Consider the following 20,274-nt stretch of genomic DNA (forward strand, 5'->3'; position numbering starts at 1 on the left):
TTTAAAGAAAGAATTGCATTCATTAACCTTATAATCAAGCTCAGCTCACAGGTCTCTAGTACCTGTAAGCTGCCAGATTTCCAATGGTGGATTCGAATGTTCCAGAATTTTTTTATGGATGAAAAATATTGGCAGCTGTTTTTCTTAAAGGTTTGCTTCACTCATTTGGAAGAAAATATCTGCTTTACATGCAAGGCAAAGAATGGTAGTTTATCTGTCCAATACTTTAAAGAAAAAATTGTTATTCATTGAATATACTTCCAGTTCTTGCTGAGTGGTGAAGCCTGCCTTTAATACCAGGATTTGGGAGGCAGAGGCAGGCAGATCTCTGTGAGTTCCAGGCCAACCTGGTTTGCAGAGCAAGTTCCAGGACAGCTGAGGCTACACAGAGAATCCTTGTCTAGAAAAAGGCAAACTAAAACAAAATCAAAACTGAAACCTTCTGGTTCTAGTCAACATACTAGATGTATTATGATTATGTAAATAGAATCCCTCAGTATAAGCATCTTCCCTTATTATCAGAAGGACCATGTACATGTCCCACATTTGCACCTCCAACATGAGTGTTAACATTGTAAGAAAACAAGTATTACCTTAACATTGTTGCAGAAAGACTTTGACCCCAAGGAAATTCACTGAAAGGGGCTGGGACTATTAAGGGTCAATGGCCATTTGTGTGTGTGCATATGTGTTACATGTGCACATGAACTCATTCATGTGTATACAGGAGCAGAACTCTCTGTGTGTACATGTATGTGTGTGTGTGTGTGTGTGTGTGTGTGTGTGTGTGTGTGTGTGTTTGAGCACACTTGTGTCAATTTGTTTACATGTGCATTGGGGTAAAGAATTAATGTCCCCGTGGTTTTCTTTTAATTTGCTTGGAGATATATATATTTGAGACAGGGTCTCACTGTGTAGCCCTGGCTGCCTTGAACTCACAAAGCTCCACCTACCTTAAGCTCGAATGCTGAGATTAAAGGCTGCACCATCACACTTGGCTCAGTGCCCCTGCTTTTCAAGTGCCATGGGCCTTTTCTTTTTCTTTTATTCTTAAGGATTTATTTATTTTTATTTTATGTATATTAGTGTTTGCTTGCTTGTATGTATGTTCATCACATGTGTACCTGGTGCCTGTGGAGGCCAGAAGTGGGTATCTTATTGCCTGAAAATGGAGTTGCAGCCAGATGTGAGGCACTACCTGAATCCTGGGAACCAAAGCAGGTTCTCTGCAAGGGCATCCAGTGCTCTTAATGGCTGGGTCATCTCTCCAGCTCCTTCAGTAGAGCCACTGGAGAGACTCCTGCAAGCCTCTTTCTAGGTGTCAGGAAACAGGCACCCTAGCTCTACACTTCAGCCTTCTCTGAGAACAGGACAAACAGCCATCTGTTTCCTTCTCTAAGGCAAACAACTCTTTAGGCGAGGACACTGAGCTTACCGACCTAGGAGGCAAGCATGTACTTAAATCTGGAGGCTAGACTGTTAGTTAAGTGCCCCACTCGGGACACTTGTGCACAACACCCATTGGAAACCGAGATGCCGCTCGGGGCTTCAAAATCACCTCGGGGGGGCGGGGGCGTGGGTACTGGAGGAAGGCTTTAGGAAAGTTTACTAGTAAACTGGGTCTCGGCCACTGACCAATTGGTAAAGAGCGACTGGACCTTGGACAGCCACCAAGCTGCGTGCTGGTGTAGGCGGCAGCACCGTGGACAGCGCCAAGCATCGCCGCTCGGGCAGCCAGGGGCGGGGAGAGGCGGCTTTATCAGCTGATGCCTTACGTAGCGCTGGATCCCCACTTTGCTAAGGCAGGTCCGGGTGGACGAGCCAACGTGCGTTTTCCGAGTAGCAACCCCAGGCATGGTGGAGAGAGGCCAGGGAAGGGCAGAAGACCATCTCTAGAAAGCAAGTACCTGCGTGGCTTCTTCAGCATCCGGCTGTTCCCCAGGGCGCCACTGCCTGGAGAAGGGGGTGGGGGAGCCGGCAGGGAGCAATCCTGGACCAGCGACTGTTCTGACGCACCAGCCGGGTTCCAGGCATCCACCGGCAGAGGCGATCCCAAGGATGCTCTGCTGCGGGCGACCAGACAGCGGTCTCCGCCGAGGTGAGGAAACACAGGCATGTGATAGATTAGGCGGTCCCTGGCTTCTAGACTCAGCCCCTTGAGTCCGCTTTCCAAACCCCCAAGGATACCGAGACTGTGCGGCTTGAAGCCTAGCTCCTCTCTGCCACCGTCTCCTCCAGACTCTTACTGATTGGAGATTGGGGCCAGAGTCACGGGCTCTTGGCAGAAACCTCTCCACTAGTCAGTGGTCGCAAGCATTTCTAGATTGACTCTGGTCGGCTCGGTGACTACACTGAATCTGAACGCAGGTGTCCTGGACCAGCGATGGATCTGCCTGTAAACTTGACCTCCTTTTCTCTCTCCACTCCCTCTTCTTTGGAACCCAATCGCAGCCTCGGTGCGGAAGACCTGCGCCCTAGTCGGCCTTTTCTCTCAGTTTTCCGAGTGCTAGTTCTGACCTTGCTAGGTTTTCTAGCCGCGGCCACATTTGCTTGGAACCTGCTGGTGCTGGCCACCATCCTCAGGGTACGCACCTTCCACCGCGTGCCACACAACCTGGTGGCGTCTATGGCCATCTCGGATGTGCTGGTGGCTGCGTTGGTCATGCCACTGAGTCTGGTGCACGAACTGTCCGGGCGGCGCTGGCAGCTGGGCCGGCGGCTGTGCCAGCTGTGGATAGCGTGTGACGTGCTCTGCTGCACAGCCAGCATCTGGAATGTGACAGCCATAGCCCTGGACCGCTACTGGTCTATCACACGCCACCTGGAGTACACGCTCCGCGCCCGCAAGCGCGTCTCCAACGTGATGATCGTGCTCACCTGGGCACTCTCTGCAGTCATCTCTCTGACCCCGCTGCTCTTCGGCTGGGGGGAGACGTACTCTGAGCTCAGCGAGGAGTGCCAGGTCAGTCGCGAGCCTTCCTACACCGTGTTCTCTACCGTGGGCGCCTTCTACCTGCCGCTGTGCGTGGTGCTCTTCGTGTACTGGAAGATTTACAAGGCCGCGAAGTTCCGCGTGGGCTCCAGGAAGACCAACAGCGTCTCCCCCGTTCCCGAAGCTGTGGAGGTGGGTGCTACAAGGATCGCTAAAAATACTTCACTTGCATCTGCAAAGGCTCTCTTCTCAGCAGACCTCCCCCAAAGTCTGTGGAAGGTGAAACTCTCGAGTTTAGGAAGATGTAGGCAAGGGAGGGCGCAAGCGCCAGAGGCTCCCTTTGCTGTAAGCTCTGAATTACAGAGTGTCTGGTGGGTCGTTTTCTCATGTGGAAAGTGTAGGGTTTGTGATCCTGTCCTATCGGGTCCACTTTGGCACTAAAGCTCTGTGGATGGACAGCATCCCTTACAGAACATCTGGAGAAGCTGGTGTGTGGAGGACACTGGCTCAGTGCCCCAGAAAAAAACCAAAATGAAAAAAAACCTGCCTTTTTCTGCATTAGTCGTGAGTGAGGGTCCGAGGGAAGATTAGAATGATTGACAGGATGATTGCCACACACTGCAGGCATATCGGTTGTGTTATGTTCTAGGCTACTTTGCAAATTATTATTTCTAGGTTGACATTTATCATTCTTCAGTGTCCTGTCTAATCACCCCCACGCCAAAATTAAAGACAACTGTTTACTGCCATCTTGGTGCCTGCGTTTGGTGTCTGCTTTCCTTGCCTTATGGTTGTACCACTGCTTTCTGGGCCCCATCAGACCATGGGCACCACTGAGGATCACCTGGCCTATCTGCCTTCCCTTTGAGTAATATGCAGGAAGAAATTCAAGTTTCAGAACAGATAGCTCCTCCAGCTCCCTATGGCTGGCATTTGAAGCAGACAATCTCTACAAGGAAGTCCAGCTTCTATCCTCTGCCACCCACAATTCCCTGTCTGCCTCTTCTTAACTCCTGGAAATCTAATTTGGTGATTCAATGTTCTCAAGCTCCAGGAAAAGGAGCCAGCTCCCTACCCATTGCTGAGGGCCTCACTTACATACTGAAGTTAGATCAGACAAGGATGCAGTCCTGGTTTTCTGTTGCTGGGCTCTGGGACAGCAGAGTACTTTAACTGAATGTGCTGAGTGTGTTGTACTGGCTTGATGTAAAGGTAAGCCTAAGTAAATGGTGGTTCTTTGTGAAGACCTTGTCAGTGTGGCTGCATTCCTAGTCATCCAAGCTTAGGGCACAATAGGTTGACAAGGTCGGGGGAGGGGCAAAGGGAGACATAGCTCCCTGTTCCTCCATCTAGAGCAGTGGTCCTCCACCAAGGATGATGTCTGGACTGCCTGGTGATTCCTAATAGCATGGGATGGCCCCACAACAAAGAATTTCGAGGACCAGAATTCATTGAACTGAATTTTGGAAACTCTACTGTATCCACCAAAGAGCCCAGAGCTAGGTTCTAAGTAGCCTTAGGTAACTGAAGCATGGGTTCCACCTCTGTTTCCCTGGTAACAGAATGCTTTGCTTTTCCTTGGAATTTAAATTACCATTAAAAAAAAAAAAAAAAAAAAAAAAAAGGTGAAGGTTGTTCTGTCTCTAGCCTGAGTGGAGACCTGGCATTTCAAGCAGCCAAAAAAGGAGGTGGAAGGAATAAATTACCCGTAACGAGACAATGTACTTTTCCTTTCCAGAGGCCTCTCCTCTGGCGCAGCCCCTTTCAGGATTTGCCTGGTGTAACTTGCCCCATTTTCTTCTTTTTATCTATTTCTTTCTTTCAGACACCGGCCAAAGGCCAAGTGTGCTGTCCTTGGTTCTCCTGGCGGCTGTCTCGCCTTCTCTCTGAATTCTCTCTTTTCCCTTGCTGGCTGCCATTGCAAACAGCATGGCTCTTGCTCTCCCTCTTCCCCAATTCCCATCCATTGGCACCTACGGAGAGTCACAGCTTCCCCACCCTGCTGTTTTCTTTTAAACACCAATAAAATTGTCCCCAACTTCCTTTCTAGTCTGCTTCTAAATTCTTTTATGAGTGAGTGATGAGACTGACAACCTAAAAGGTGAGCCTCAGTTTCCCCAGGAACACATTCAGATACCAATTACGAACCCCTTTGGGTGTTCTTGGTCTCATTAATAAAATAACTTAGGAATAGACTCAAATTGAAACACAAAGGCAAGTTTATTATTTGAAAGAAAATCTCAAGGCAGGCAAGCCTTAAAACCTCAGCTGCTGCCCAGAGAAGGAGGAGAAGAAAGGAAAGTCATTCAGTTTAAGCCTGTTGTAAAAGGTAGACAGGAGGCCACGGGGTGGGGAGGAGGCTTTAGGAAGAATAAGGAAGTCTAAAATGTTGGGGAAGGGAGCCCAAAGTGTTAGGAAAGCATGCTTAGAAAAGAGACAGAAAGGAGAAGAGAAGAAGTTACAGTTAGAAAAGGAGCAGGCAAAACAATGTGGTTGTAGCCTGGTAAGCTACTGTGTGGGGACCCAGGGAAGAAAATCTCAGTATCTCATTAAAGGACTAATTACTTCACCTACCTCTGCAGCATGGCTTAAGGAAGCCTTCGTTCCTAGGGGTGGTTTCTTGGCCAACTGAATGATCCTGCTCAATTGAATGTTAGGTCTCCATTCAGGCCAGAGACTCTAGTCTCTTGATCACTTTTCTCCCTCTACTCCAACAATAGGGAGATGCTGGGTAGGTCCATTGATGATTGGGGGGTGGGGCTCATTACTAGCAGTGACAGAAGACTACCAGTCAAAGGCTTTGATTACTGAACTGAGGCTGGGGAGCATGGCTCAGTCAGTGTGTATGTTATGTCCAGCTCATGGGGACCCCCAGAAGACTACCACAGAGACTGAATCCCACATGTAAAAGCAAAGAGCCTTTATTTCAAGCTCCAGAGCTTGGTCCCTCCATCTGTCTGACATACTGATGAGAGCAAAGAGCCCTGAACTCAGGTGGGGCAGAATTTTTATCATAGCAGAGGTTGGGGTGAGGGGATTTCCAGAGTTCAGGACCCTGATTGACTGACAATTGTCTAGGGGTATCTGTAAAACAAAAAATAGGTATGTGCTAGACTCAAGGACATCTGGCCGCCTTATCTAATGGTTGGAATGTTTGGGATGTTATGTACTTCCTCACCCCTGGGTAGATCTCTAGATGGTATCAGCTTAAGGCTTTTCCTGGATCTGAGTGTTGCTTGCCAGTAAGCCTGTCACAGAAGCTGTGTCTAGGACCCTAAGCCTGTCATGGCTGCTGTGTGGTCAAGCTATTTTGGGCCCCTTCACATGTACTTAAAAAAAAAAATTATTGGAGAACTAGAGAGATAGCTCAGTTGTTAAGAGTACCCGCAGTTCTTCCAAATAATCTCAGTGGGATTTTCAGCACCCACATCTGTAACTACAATTCCAGGGGATCAAATGCCCTCTTCTGGCCTCTGGAGGCACTGCATGCACATGGTACACAGACATAGACAGAGGCAAAACACTGAGATAGTAAATAATTAAATACAAGCATTTTGCAAGTGTCCGTGGAGGCCAGAAGAGGGTGCCAGGTCCCCCCCAGCTCTCTGTGGACTGATCTCTTCTTCCTAGTGTGGGGACTGGAGGTGTAACTCATAGCAGAGGTTGAGTTTATTTGGTGCTCAAGATTGTATCTGGGGCTTGTGCATGCTGTAAGCATGCTATCAACTGAACTAAATCCCTAGCCTCGGTAAATTTTTTAAAATTTTATATGTATAGGTGTCTGTCTATATGTATATCTGTGCACCACATGTGTGTCTGGTGTCTGTGGAGGCTAGAAAAAGGTGTTGGATCCCCTAGAATAGAACTGAACTTAGAAATGGTTGTTTGCTGCCTTGTGGATACGGGATTTAACCCGGGTCTTCTGGAAAGGGATCCAGTGCTTTTAACCACTAAGCTATCTCTCCAGCCTCCTTGGCACACTGTTATCAGTGTAAAAGGGCAGGTTTCTGGGGACTCTGATGCGGCGTGTCCTCAGGGACTCCAGGCCCCTTGCTATCTTTTTGGTAATGCTCTAGTCTACAGTGTAAGTATGCTTAGCTACAATCTCATCACGAGTGGCAGCACAGCTCATTTGGAAACAGCCAGTACTCATTGAACTCTAGGAGAGTCACAGATGAGAGGGGCTGTCTTCTCACCACCGGCACCCATGTTCTCTCAAGCCTTGGAGAAATGTAGTGCATAGCTGCAGATCGGTCTTTCATTTGCTCTTTATCACCTGGCACAAACGAATCATTTTGTCTGTTTGTTATTTGTTTGTGGTAGGGTCTTCCTATATAACACAGACTAGCCTGGAATTCCTTATGTAGCCCAGGTTGGCCTTAAACTTGAAAATCTTGCTTCCTTGGCCTCCAAAATAGATTATAGCACATACTATGCCCAGCAACAAAGTATTTTGTTAAAGAAACATTTCCCTATGTTTACTTTTTTAAATTTATTGCAAACCAGTTTACCTTTGCCTTTCAGATATCTTGTCTTTTCATTGTTTACATTTTGTGTGTGTGCCTCTGTGCACATGTGTAAATCAGAGGACAACTGGTCGGAGTTGGTTCTCTGTTTCCATCCACTGCATTCCAGTGCTCACACTCAGGTCATCAAGGTCAGCAGTAAATGTCTTTATCTGTTGAGCCGACCAGCCATTCTCAGGTAACTTCTATTTCATTTTTTTTAAATTATTTTATTTTATGTGTTATAGGTGTTTTGCCTGCATATATGTATGTACACCATGTGCATGCCCAGTGCATGCAAAGTCCAGACAAGTGTTGGATTCCCTGGAATTGGAGTTACAGATAGTTGTGGTCTGCTATCTGGGCTGGAATCAAACCCAGGTCTTTTGGTTGAGCAGTTGAGGAGTGCATACTTTTTTTTTTTTTTTTTTTTTTTTTTGAGACAGGGTCTTTTTATGTATCCCTGGCTGTCCTGGAACTCAGTGTGTAGACCTGGCTGGCCTCAAATTTGGAGACCTGCCTGCCTCTGCCTCCTCAGGGCTGGGATAAAAGGCATGGAGCCACCACACCCAGATGAGCAGCTAGCACTCTTCACCTGCTGAGCCGGCTCTCTAGCCCACCCCCAAGTCACTTTTAAATTATATACCAAATGAGTTAACTTTCTATACGTGAGGATTAAAGGTAGCTTTAACTCAGTACAAACAAGCAGGGCAGCTACAGTGTAGGCAGATGTCCTCTGAAGTTGGAAGGATGGGGACTTGGTAGGCGATTATATCCCCACTGGAATGACTTTAGTGAGCAGATTTTGGATAGTGACTTTTTCAGTTAATGTGAGATATTGATTATTAATTAATTAATTAATTTATTTATTTATTTATTTATTTTGGAGACAGGGTTTCTTTGTGTAACAGTCCTAGCTGTCCTGGAATTTTCTTTGTAGACCAGGCTGGCCTTGAACTCACAGAGATTCACTTGCTTCTACTTCCCAAGTGCTGTGATTAAAGGCATACACCTCCACCACCTGGCAATTATTTTTATTTTTATTAATTAATCAATTAATTTTTCCCAGCCCAATCACAGTTTCTCCTCCCTTCCTCCCTCCCTCCCTCCCTCCCTCCCCTCCCTCCTTCCCTTCTCCCCTCCCAGTCCCTCTCCCAAGCTCCCCCATCCACTCCCTCTCTCTTCCCTTCAGGAAAAGGCAGGCCTCCCATGGATACCAGCCATCCATGCCATATCTAGGAGCAACGAGTGTAAGGGTTCTGTCCTTAAATGCATCATCAGCCTGCGACAGTGTCCCAGTTTAAAAAGCAGGCAGGCCCTCTGTGTGTTCCTTTTTCTCTTTCTGCTCTCTTCCCTCTTCGTGGTCTCTTTGTCTCTCTGTCTCTCTCTCTCTCCCCCCTCCCGCTCTCCCTCTCTCCCTTTCTCTCCCAATAAAGCTCTAGAAAGGTAACCATGGCTTGTGACTTTCCTCCAGCACGCTCCTCTGCCAGCATGGACCAACAGCTTCTCTATTGACAGGTGGGCTAGGCAGCAATTTATGAATATAGCAGAGCATCATTAAGAATCATTTTATTGCCAGGTGGTGGTAGTGCACGCCTTTAGTCCCAGCACTCAGGAGGCAGAGCCAGGAGGATCTTTGTGAGTTCGAGGCCAGCCTGGGCTACCAAGTGAGTTCCAGGAAAAGTGCAAAGCTACACAGAGAAACCCTGTCTCAAAAAAACCAAAAACAAAAGAATCATTTTACTGACTTTTTTTTTTTCTTTTTTGCCATTCATGTTTGGTTCTATCCTAGGACTCTGGGCTGTCCAGCCTCTGGGTCCTGGCCCTCCAGACATTGTTAGAGGGGGCTCCCTCTGATAGTATGGGTCTCAAGTTGGATCAGTCATTGGTTGGCCACTCCCATAACTTCTGTACCACCTTTGGCCCACCATATCTTACAGGCAGGACAAATTGTAGGTCAGAGATTATGTGCCTGGGTTGGGGTCCCAGTCCCTCCATTGGAGATCTTGTCTGGTTACAGGAGATGACCAGTTCTAGCTCCATATCTCCCATTACTCAGAGTCTTAGCTAGGGTCACCCTCATAGATTCCTGGGAGTTTCCACTGCACTCGGTTTCTAGCTTGAGAAGTTGATTCTTTTTTTTTTTTTTTAAAGATTTATTTATTTATTATGTATATAGTGTATGTATTCCTGCATGCCAGAAGAGGGCACCAGATCTCTCTATAGATGGTTGTGAACCACCATGTGGTTGCTGGGAATTGAACTCAGGACTCAGGAAGAGCAAGCAGCCAGTGCTCTTAACCTCTGAGCCATCTCTCCAGCCTGAGATATTGATTCTTTTAAGGTGCCTTCTGCTAATAATTTATAAAAGATATAGATAAGTGATAGATGACAGTGGTAGATGATAGATAATAGATGACAGATAATTGATACATGATAGATATAAAGAGATGAAAGAAAGATAACTTATGGATAACCTATTAGTACATGGGTCTTATCTAGTCTTCCACATTTCTGGGTACAGAGGCTTAGCCAGGTGTATTCAGAAAACTGCATCTCACATACAGATCGCTGGCCTTTACTTTTTAAGGCTATTTGGAAATGTCTAGCCTCATATCGAGTATTTTCTAAGTTGCTAGGTTCATTGTTCCATTTGCTTCTTATTTTTTAGTCCCTTTATTGAAAAAAAAGACTGAGCCAGGCATGGTGGCAAATGCCTTTAATTCAGTACTTGGGAGGCAGAGGCAGGAAGATCTCTGTGAGTTTGAGTCTAGACTGGTCTGCATAGTGAGTTCCAGTGCAGCCATGGCTACACAGAGAACCCAGTCTCAAAAAGACAAACAAAAAAAGAAAGAAAGAAAGAGAGAAAGAGAAAGAAAGGAAGGAAAGAAAGAAAGCGAGAGAGGGAGAGGAAGGAAGGAAGGAAGGAAGGAAAAGAGAAGAAGACTGGGCTCCAGCTAAGGCTTCATTCCATCAGCTGTGGGCTTCCGTTCTACACAAATGCTGCATGGATGCCAAATCTATTCTCTGTCTTTGTTTGCTTTGCAATTTTGCACCTTTGTTCAGTCATTCCATGCAAGGGAAGTTTCTGAAAGCACCTTATATAATCCATATTCTGTAGCTGGAGAGCTTCTCTCCAGGTGCCACCAAGCCCCCGGCAGTCCTACAACCCATGTATAAAATAATCATACAGACACATATTATTTAAACTGCTTGGCCATTAGGTCAGGCCTACCATTATCTAGCTTTTACTCTTATATTTAGCACATTTTTATTAATCTATACTTTGCCACGTGGCTTGTGGCTTACCAGTGTCTTTACACATTGCTTCTCATGGCGGCGGCTGGCAGCGTCCCCTCCCAGCCTTCCTGTTCCCTGCCTTCTCCTCTTCCTTGTCCCGCCTATCCTATCCTTCCTGCCTAGCTACTAGCCAATCAGCACTTTATTTATACAGAGTGATATCCACAGCAATATTCTATCTTTATGTTTAAATTTTCACAATTGGCTTAGATAACTCTTTTCCTGTCTGTCCTTCTTTTAAATATTTCCAAATATGAAGAGATGTCAACTCAGGCTGTGACAGATCCTGGTAATATCATTTGTTTGATAGTCTAATGAAATCCTGAATTCCACAACACATTTCTGCCCTTTTCTCTGAAGTTTAGGAAAAATTTTCCCCTTTGTCCCTGACTCTGGTGTAGGCTTTGAATTTACAGTTTATAGATCTGACTTTATATCTAGTGAGTTTAGAGAATGCTTCAATTTTTCATGAACAAAAACATCTTGAAGAAAGGGCAGTTCATTTAGGAAGTTGATACAGCTCCCAGAACATGCTAGAGAGAGACCCCAAGTGGGCAATGTTGTAAGGACTCTGGATACCAATTAAACAAGCCGACTGGGGCTAGACAGAGATGGCTCGGTGATTAAGAGTACTTGCTGTTCTTGTAGAGGACCTGAGCTCAATCCTGGCACTCATATCTGGCAGCTCACAACTCCAGCTCCAGGTGACCTAATACCTTCTAATAGACTCTGAGAGCACTTGCATGTAGAATGTAGATACACATACACACACACACACACACACACACACACACACCAAATCTTTAAAACAAAAAACAAGCAACTGTAGATGCTGCAAGTTAATTGCACAGCATGGCAGTGTCTGTCAGTACTGCACTCTGACACCAACTACACCTTATCCCAAGATCTAATCCAAGACCCAAGAGCAGACTTCTAGCTGAGGCTCTAGCTACTTGAAGCAAACACCTCAATATGGTGATCTGGCACAAAGACATTCTTATTTGCAAATTCTGGGATAGCAATAGGAGCCCAGGGGCCCAGCTGGAATCCAAGGAACCAGGAGTACCTGAACAAAAGGTACCTGGAGCTGGGGTCCAGTGAATGCCTTTTTGTGGGAAGATATCATAGCGGGTCCTAGAAATGTTCTCAGTGTTACCTTTAAAGTTGGCCAAGGGTGGCATAGCTATGACCTAGAGGCTGAGATGAAAAGAACTAGTGAATCTATGGCCTGGGCAGTAAGAGAAATGTAACATGAATTCTAAAATAGGTCTTTTAATGAAAAACCCAGAGTGGGTGTAAATGCTGAACGATCAGAGAGACAAAGGAACAAGCCACAGCCACCTCACCGACTCCATGAATCCTCTGAATGTCTCTGAAGCTCTCCAGCTGAAAAACCTTTAGTTCCTGTCTCCTCACGCCTTATATACCTTTCTCCACTCAGCTGTATTACTTACTTCCTAGTACTGGGATTAAAGGCGTGTGTCACCACTGCCTGACTCTGTTTCTCTCCTAGACTGAGTCAATCTCATGTAATCCAGGGTGGCTTTCAACTCACAGAGATCCAGATGGATCTCTGCCTCCTGAGGATTAAAGGTGTGTGCCACCACTGCCTGGCTTCCATGTTTAATCTAGTGGCTTATTCTGTTCTCTGATCTTAAGGCAAATTTTATTAGGGTACACAAAATATCACCACAGAGAAATCCTGTCATCCCAAACTGTTCCTAGGACAAGGGAAATCATGATTATCTCTGTGAATTCAGAATGATCAGGCTCAGGGTGGGTGGTCATTCTGTGGGGGCAGAGGCCAATGTCATCTGTAGAGTGTGAGTGCTAAAAATGATTGGTTCTCAAAATCAGGTTTCTAGGGTGACTCTGACTTGATTGGCTGGCTCCTGAGTGAAGGCTGATGATTACTGGTTTGTTTACAAGCATGTGCTCTGGGAACTGCATTCTCCTTGGTCAGAGGAAGAGGTTTAGACAACTAGCAAGTCTCCTTGTTACCATAGCTACAGCACAAGCAGTCTGTCCCTGAGTCACCACCATGGAGAGCCTTCTTCTAATCTGAGAATCTGTTTCTTGAGTGTTCTGGCAGGTCCAGGTGACCTGTCTTGCAAATCAACTGAACCCACCCTTTAGAGCTGAGAGTCTCTGTCCCCCAACTTCAGCACCACAAAGCAGTGGAAAGAGCACACTAGATTTGAAGTAAAATCACAAACAATTATTTAGCATATCAATATTTTTAAAAACAAAACAAACAAGCAAACAAGACCCAAGAGCTTTAGCAAGTGGTACCTGTCCCCAAATAACTCAGTTTTGAAAGATGAAAGGCTGGTAAAGCTGGAAACTTTTCGTGAGTCTGAAATTGTGTGACACCTGCTCTAAGTGTGTGTAGAGTTGAGAGGCTCTGCTCTAGCTTGGTCTGACTGCTCACTCTGTGTTAGCCTTATTCTCTCTTCCTGAGATCTGCTAGTGAGTACATTAAACTCTTATGGTAATTGGTACCAGTCATCGTACAGACTCAGCTAAGTGCTTCACTGTAGCCATTGACCGGCAGAGAGCAGACAGCTAAGAGCAAGACACCCTGGGAGGCAGGGTGAGCACACAAAGCCGAAAACGAGAGGAAGTGGAAACTTTCAAACAGCCAGGATCTCTTACCAATGGACCTAACAGCTCCATGGACAGTGATGTCAACCATTGAGCCCACTTGCAGGGGGTGGAGGAGGTGCTGGTGTTGAACACAGCACCAGAACATGGCCTGGGAGAAGGATCCCTGTTACACATGGAAGTGTGTCCTGGTTAGTTGACATCACCTGGAGTGACCTGGGAAGAGAGAACCTCAATTGAGAAACTTGCCCAAATCTGATCGCCCTGTGGCCACGTCTGTGAGGGAAGGTCTTGACTGACGAGTGATGTGGGAAGGTCCAGCCCACAGTGGGCAGCACCACGCCTAGGAAGGTGAGCATGGGCTGTATGGGAAAGCTAGCTGAGCATGAGCCTGTGAGTCAGCGATCAGCACTCCTCTGTGGTTTCTGCTTTAACTCCTGCTTAGGTCCTGCCTTGACTTTCTCACTGATGAAGAGTGACCTGGAAGTGTAAACTGAAATCAACCCTTTCCTCTCCGAGTTGCTTTGGGTCGTGGTGTTTATCACAGCACCAGAAGGAAAACAGAATGTGGGGTGGGGATGTGCTTTTCTGAGAAATATGGAGCTCTGTTACGAAACTCTGAAGAATTCCTGATGCAAAATCCCAGTGTTTCCATGTCCCCAGCACCCCTAGTATCACAGCACCCATCTTTCCAGTGTCCCCACTCTTGTTATTATCCTCATGCTGCCAGCAGGCCTGTGGCCACCAGCAATGCCCAGTTTGGCCCATGGAAATAAAAAGGAGTGATGAAGACTTCCTGAGGGAGGAAGAGTCAGAGGGAGGACCTGGGAGTCCTGGGGGAGTCTGTTCTCTCCTTCTATAGTGAAGTCTACGGGGATAGAACTCAGGTCGGTAGGCTTGGTGGCAAGCACCTTCACCCACTGAGTCCCCACACCTGCTGTCTTAGTGAGGGTTTCTATTGCTGTGAAGAGACACCATGACCACAGCAACTCTTACAAGGGAAAACATTGAATCGGGTGGCTTACAGTTCAGAGGTTTTAGTTCATTATCATCACGGCGGGACATGGCGGTGTGCAGGCAGGCACGGTGCCGGAGAGGAAGCTGAGAGTGGAAAAGGAGCCTCATCTTGATCCTGTGAGTAACAGGAAATGCTCTGAGTGTCACAATGAGTGACACTTGAGCAAAGGAGACCTCAAAACCTACCTCAACAATGGGTCCTCTCTAATGCTGGGCAGCAGCACTAAGCCATAGCTAGTTAGCCTCCAGATGGCAAAGGAAAATCACTGACCTCCACAGGGTGCCACATAGCTGGCTGGGTTAGGGTACCTGGTATGAGAGATACAGTAAGTGAATTTTCAGTCTTTACTGTTTCGTTCAGGGCAGGGAGGTCATGGCTGCAGGAGCTTGAGGTAGCTGCTCACACTGTCTGTGTAGCTGGGAAGCAGAGCGAGGCCAACGATGGTGCTCAGCTCACTCTCTCCTTTGATTCAGTGTGGACCCCCAGCCTATGGGATGGTGCCACCCACACTGAGGATGTGTCTTCCCTCACAGACAAGCCTAGAAGTTTGCCTCCCATGTGATTCAGACTCCACCCAGTTTGTGGTCCCGTCCTCTGTGTCTTCGCCACCAAATCCACATGCCTCATGCTCTAGTTTCAGATGTGTTGCTGTAATAAAGCACTCAGACCAAAAGCCACTTGGGAGAGGGGAGTTCTATTTTAGCCTACAACGCCAGACCACAGTCCATCATTGAGGGAAGTCAAGGCAGGAGCTTGAAGACAGGCCTGCTTCCTAGCCCACACAGCATTACCTCCACCTGAGGAACTCACTGCACAGCCCAAGAAGGACAGCAGGAAACATGGAGGATGCTTCTTGCTGGCTGGCTTGTAAGATGGGTTAGTCCAGTGGTTCTCAACCTTCCCAGTGCTGCAACCCTTTAGGACAGTTCCTCACGTTGTGGTGAACCCCAACCAGAAAATTATTTTTATTGCTACTTCATAACTATAATTTCACTACTGTTATCCACCGTAATGTAAATATTTTTGGAGACAGAGGCTTGTCAAAGGGGTCACGACCCACAGGAGAACTGCTGGCTGAAACTCCGCTGGTTTTATTATACAATTCAGGATGACTTGCCTAGGGATGATATTGCCCATAGTGGGCTTGGCAAATACACACACACACACACACACACACCACAGGCCAATCTGATCTAGGCAATTTCTCAATTAAGGCTTTCCTCTCAGATGATTCTGCCCTATGCCAAGTGGACAAGTTGACAGCTAAACAGGACACCCCACGTTCTGCTTATTTTTGCTGCCCCTTTAGCTGATGAGATAGTCACAAACTCACCTGCGCTGAACTCCGTGTGTTGCAGCATCCTCCCTTTTCCAAGATGCAGACACACTGGCGCTGCCATTGCACTTCTCTACCCCTAGTTTATGGGATGCCCCACCTAAACTCCAACACTCCCTTTGGAGCGGCTTGTGGGGCTCAGCCCCCCCCCATACCTGGGTTCAGCTTGGCCACCACCTGGCCGGTGTGAAGAGTCTGTTCCTTACAAAGTGTCTGTTTGTACCTTGCAGGTGAAGGATGCTACACAACAGCCCCAGATGGTGTTCACGGTCCGCCACGCCACCGTTACCTTCCAGACAGATGGCGACACGTGGCGGGAGCAGAAGGAGCAGAGGGCGGCCCTCATGGTGGGCATCCTCATCGGGGTGTTTGTGCTCTGCTGGCTTCCTTTCTTTGTCACAGAGCTCATTGGTCCCCTGTGCTCCTGGGACATCCCTGCCCTCTGGAAGAGCATCTTCCTGTGGTTGGGCTACTCCAACTCCTTCTTCAACCCGCTCATCTACACAGCCTTCAACAGGAGCTACAGCAGTGCTTTCAAGGTCTTCTTCTCTAAGCAACAGTGAGGGGCCATCTGGCAGTGCCTTCTTCCCGTAGCTCAGTGGACTGTCCTGTCCCATGAACCTTTGCAGTCTGCCCAGCAGTCCTGAGGACAAGATCCATCTGCCAAGGGCACCAGGGTCACATCAGAGCTCAGCTCACTTCACGTCTGTGCTCATAGGTTGGGAGTTGTCTTCTCCTGAAGGCTCTGGTGGCTTATGTCCCCAATCTGGAGACTCTCCCTCACTCTGTACCAGCAGCCACGGACCTGGTCCACAAAGTGCCCATTCCTCCTCTAAATTCACTCCAGCGTGGCCATGAGAAAAGCAGACAGGAGGGAGGAGAGAGGGAGTGAACCAGCTCAGGCAGGTAGAGAGAGGCAGAAAGAATGACAAGACCTAGAGCTGCTGGAGATCACACACACACACACACACACCTGGAAACCCAGCACTCAGGAGACTAAGGCAGGGCAATCTCAAATTTGAAGCCAGCTTGGGCTACATAAAGGGTTCAAAACCAGCTTGGGCTATCTAACAACAACAACAAAATGCCCCCATGAGGCTGCAGAGCAGCAGACCATACAGCCAAACTTCCCAGAATAGCTAGTCATCAGGTCAGAGTTCTGTTCTGTGGTTCTAGAGTGTATGCCCTGATACTTCCTGAGTCCTTCCTAATATCCGACCACAAAATTCTGTCCCTAAACATATTAAAGCACGGTCCCACTTATGAGGACAGTGATTGCTGTCTTTACTGTTTGTTCATGGTAAACACACACACACACACACACACACACACACACACACACACACACACACACACTGCAGAAAAGGACAGTTTTCAGGAAAAATCAACTCAGTCCATCATCTTGGAACTGAAAAAATGAAATATTTCCTTTCATTCTGAAACAACTGTTCATGAAAAATAGAAAAATCTACTAATGTCACAGAATTTGTCAAAATTATTTATATGCTGTAGGTTTTTCTTTTTCTTCCTCTTCCCCACTCCCCCCCCAGAGCTGAGGATTGAACCCAGGGCCTTGCACTTGCTAGGCAAGCGCTCTACCACTGAGCTAAATCCCCAACCCCGTGTAATTCCTTCAAATGTTTCCGGCCTTAGTGTTTCATCCCTGGATAAATAAGACTCCAGGTTAGTGATAGCTATGAACTCTTGACTTCTCAATACAGTTTCACAGCTGGTGACTACCAGGGTCTGTCTGTCCATCACTAACACTCAGTAATAGGAGTGCTGGTCACTTGGTTGTGGTTTTGTTGCTATATGAACCTGACCAATAGGCTGTAAGATCGGCAAACCAGGGTCACTTATGGACTCTATCAAGTTGGCAATGTAACCGGTGAGGCTGGAGGGTCTAGTAAAGACATGGTGTTTACATGGTCACAGAAAGCCTTGGCTGCACCCACACCTCCAAAGGTAGCCCGAGGAGCTCTGAGAGCATTATCAAAAAAGCTAAAGTGAGAAAGAAGAGATAGCCACCTTTCCAGAACCCTGTGTGTGCTGACTTTTCCCGCAAACTGAGGGTGGAGGCATCAGAGTCCACAGAGCTGTGGACCCCTCTCTGCACTCACAGAAATCCTGAGTGAGCAAAAGCACCCACGCTTTAGGTCACAGCAGTGAGAAACATTATGCTGCTTTTACAGACATGGAGGGGCTGTTTCCTGAAGACTCCTCATCCAGGGAGTGGACCCTCAGAGCTGGCCAGATGATGATGCCATTGCAGAGAGCTGGTGTGCTTCTTCAGTTGACTGGAAGTGCAACACCTTCATTCTTAAGAGTTTTGGGGGTTTGTTTGGTTTTTGTTTTTTTGAGATAGGGTTTCTCTGTGTAACAGATCTGGCTGGCCTCAAACTTGGAGAAATCCACCTGCCTCTGCCTCCTGGGTGCTGGGATTAAAGGCGTGCACCATCATCGCCTGGCTAAGAGTTTTTAAGTATTCATTTATGTTTAAGAAAGGGCCTCACTAAGTAGTCTTAGCTATCCTGGAGCCTACTGTATAGACCAGACTGATCTTAAACTCACAGAGAGCTGCCTGCTTCTGCCTTTCCTGAAAAAGTGTGTACTACCGTACCTGGACCAAGAGTTTTTTAAGTACAAAAATTTTCCAATACTCTGGGGCCCTTTTTCTGGGAGCAGCAGCCTGAACCAGTCACACATCCTGCACTAAGGGACTGGGTCTAAGCCAGGCTGGAAATCAAACAGAATGGCTCATATATCTATGACTGTTCTCATAACCAGGGTTTGCTAAGTGTTTGAACAAGAGCTTTACTTTTTGTTTTTGTTTTTGTTTTCTGGCTTTAGTCACAACTGACAGGATATAAGAAGTTTTTGTTTTTGTTTGTTTTTTGAGTCTGAGTCCTATGAAAATGATGCACATAGAATGTTCTAAACTGAGCAAATTCTGTGCTGTGTCCTTCACTATCCCCCTCAGCCTTTAGATAGGAGGAAAGTAGCAGTGTCCTAGTCTCTCTCAACTTCTCTGTAGCTGCATGTGTAAAGATATCTAGCCACTGGTGACTGCCCACTCAGCTGCATGCTGAGGTCCCAACAGTCACTTTATCCCATCCTTACCCCCCAAAGGCTTCTGACTGCCACCCCTTTTATCATCCCACGGGGCAGCTTTGCCCATAGCACCTCAATTTAAGACAAACCTCTTACTCATCATTCAAAACATCTACAAACTCTTGGGCAATAAAACTCCATTATATTCCGTGTCCCTGATTCCTCAAGTGCACAAATTAAAACTGTGTATTGTAACATGAACGTACAGGCATATTATACTGTATATAATAAATTATACTCATCAACATTCCTAAATAGAAAAATTGTGGTAATTTCTTTGTGGCTTTGACATGAAGTTATCTTGGATTTCCTGCAAAGACAACCTTTATACAAGAGTGTGAACAGATCTAGGGTGTTAGACAGCCAGCACCGTGACTGCAGACATGCTGAATGTGGACTCCTGCCTGTATGAATGCAATGGAGAACTTAACTGGGATCTCCTTGAATTTTTCTTAATTCTGTGTGTATCTTACTTGACATACTAGACCCATAGATAGTTTAAAGTACAGACTTCCTTCCTTCCTTATTTTCTTTGTCCCCAAGATCACCTGGAACCAGGGGGATCACTGGGCATTATTGCTTTTCATTGTTATAATGGGGGATGTGTATGTTGAGTGCCCACAAGTAAAGGAATGGGCACAGCATGTGGAATCCAGTGCAAACTGTACCGTGTCTGTCTGTTTGAGATTCCTGGTGGGATTTCTCATCCAGTTCCAAATTTCGATATTTATCTTACTGGTTTTTCTTACAGGTTTATTTGAGGCTGGAGAGATGGCTCAGTGGTTAAGAGAACATACTGCACTTGCAAATCACCTGAATTCTATTCCCAGCACCCACATCAGGTGACTCACAACCACATGTAACTCCATCTCTATGGGATCTGATACCTCCAGCCTGAGTAGGCACCTGTACACATACACACATGTGCAAACCTACACATAGGCACACCAAATTTTCAAAATAATAAATATAATGATTTTTTACCTTTTTTTAAAATTTGTATGATATTTGTCTACTATGTGGATGCAGTGCCTGAGTAAGCCAGAAGGCAACCAAATCTCCTGGGACTAGAGTTAGAGCTGGTTTTAAGCCACCATGTAGGTATTGAGAACTGAACTCAGGTCCTCTGGAAGAGGAGCTAGTACTCTTAACCACTGAGCCATCTCCAGCCCCAACATTTTTTGAGGTTCATTTCTTTTAAACCTTTCATTAAGACTGAAGGAGAAGTGAGATCTAAGTGCTGCTCACTGCCCCGTGATTCTGTACACTCTAGTTAGAAGATGATATGATCAAATTAACTGAATCTCTAACTGAGGCTATTATTAGTCTCTTCATAAGATGAACTTGTACATTGTCATTTAGACGTATTTAGTATCTCCCAGACAACACTTAAATCATACACACTCTGCAAATGTTACCTAGGGCATGGAGACACAATACACAAGGAGAAAATAGCAATTAATTATTG

The 20,274-nt window shown here is 46.5% G+C and overlaps 1 protein-coding gene across 1 annotated transcript; it reads left to right on the forward strand.

The window, feature by feature from the left end:
• Nucleotides 1-1,756: 1,756 nt before the first annotated feature.
• Nucleotides 1,757-16,695, forward strand: Htr5a (5-hydroxytryptamine receptor 5A). The gene is made up of 2 exons (XM_036180590.1): nt 1,757-3,124; nt 15,926-16,695. The coding sequence occupies exons 1-2, from the start codon at nt 2,384-2,386 to the stop codon at nt 16,256-16,258; spliced, it is 1,074 nt and encodes a 357-aa protein (XP_036036483.1). The 5' UTR covers nt 1,757-2,383; the 3' UTR covers nt 16,259-16,695.
• Nucleotides 16,696-20,274: the final 3,579 nt, after the last annotated feature.

The sequence above is a fragment of the Onychomys torridus genome, chromosome 3 (assembly GCF_903995425.1).
Source record: "Onychomys torridus chromosome 3, mOncTor1.1, whole genome shotgun sequence".
NCBI classification, from domain to species: domain Eukaryota; kingdom Metazoa; phylum Chordata; class Mammalia; order Rodentia; family Cricetidae; genus Onychomys; species Onychomys torridus.

Bases quoted from the DNA above. Each gene is read 5' to 3' on its own strand.
- Htr5a (XM_036180590.1), top strand. From the start codon at position 2,384: ATGGATCTGCCTGTAAACTTGACCTCCTTTTCTCTCTCCACTCCCTCT. The intron at 3,125-15,925 runs GTGGGTGCTACA...TGTACCTTGCAG, and splicing joins CCGTTCCCGAAGCTGTGGAG to GTGAAGGATGCTACACAACA.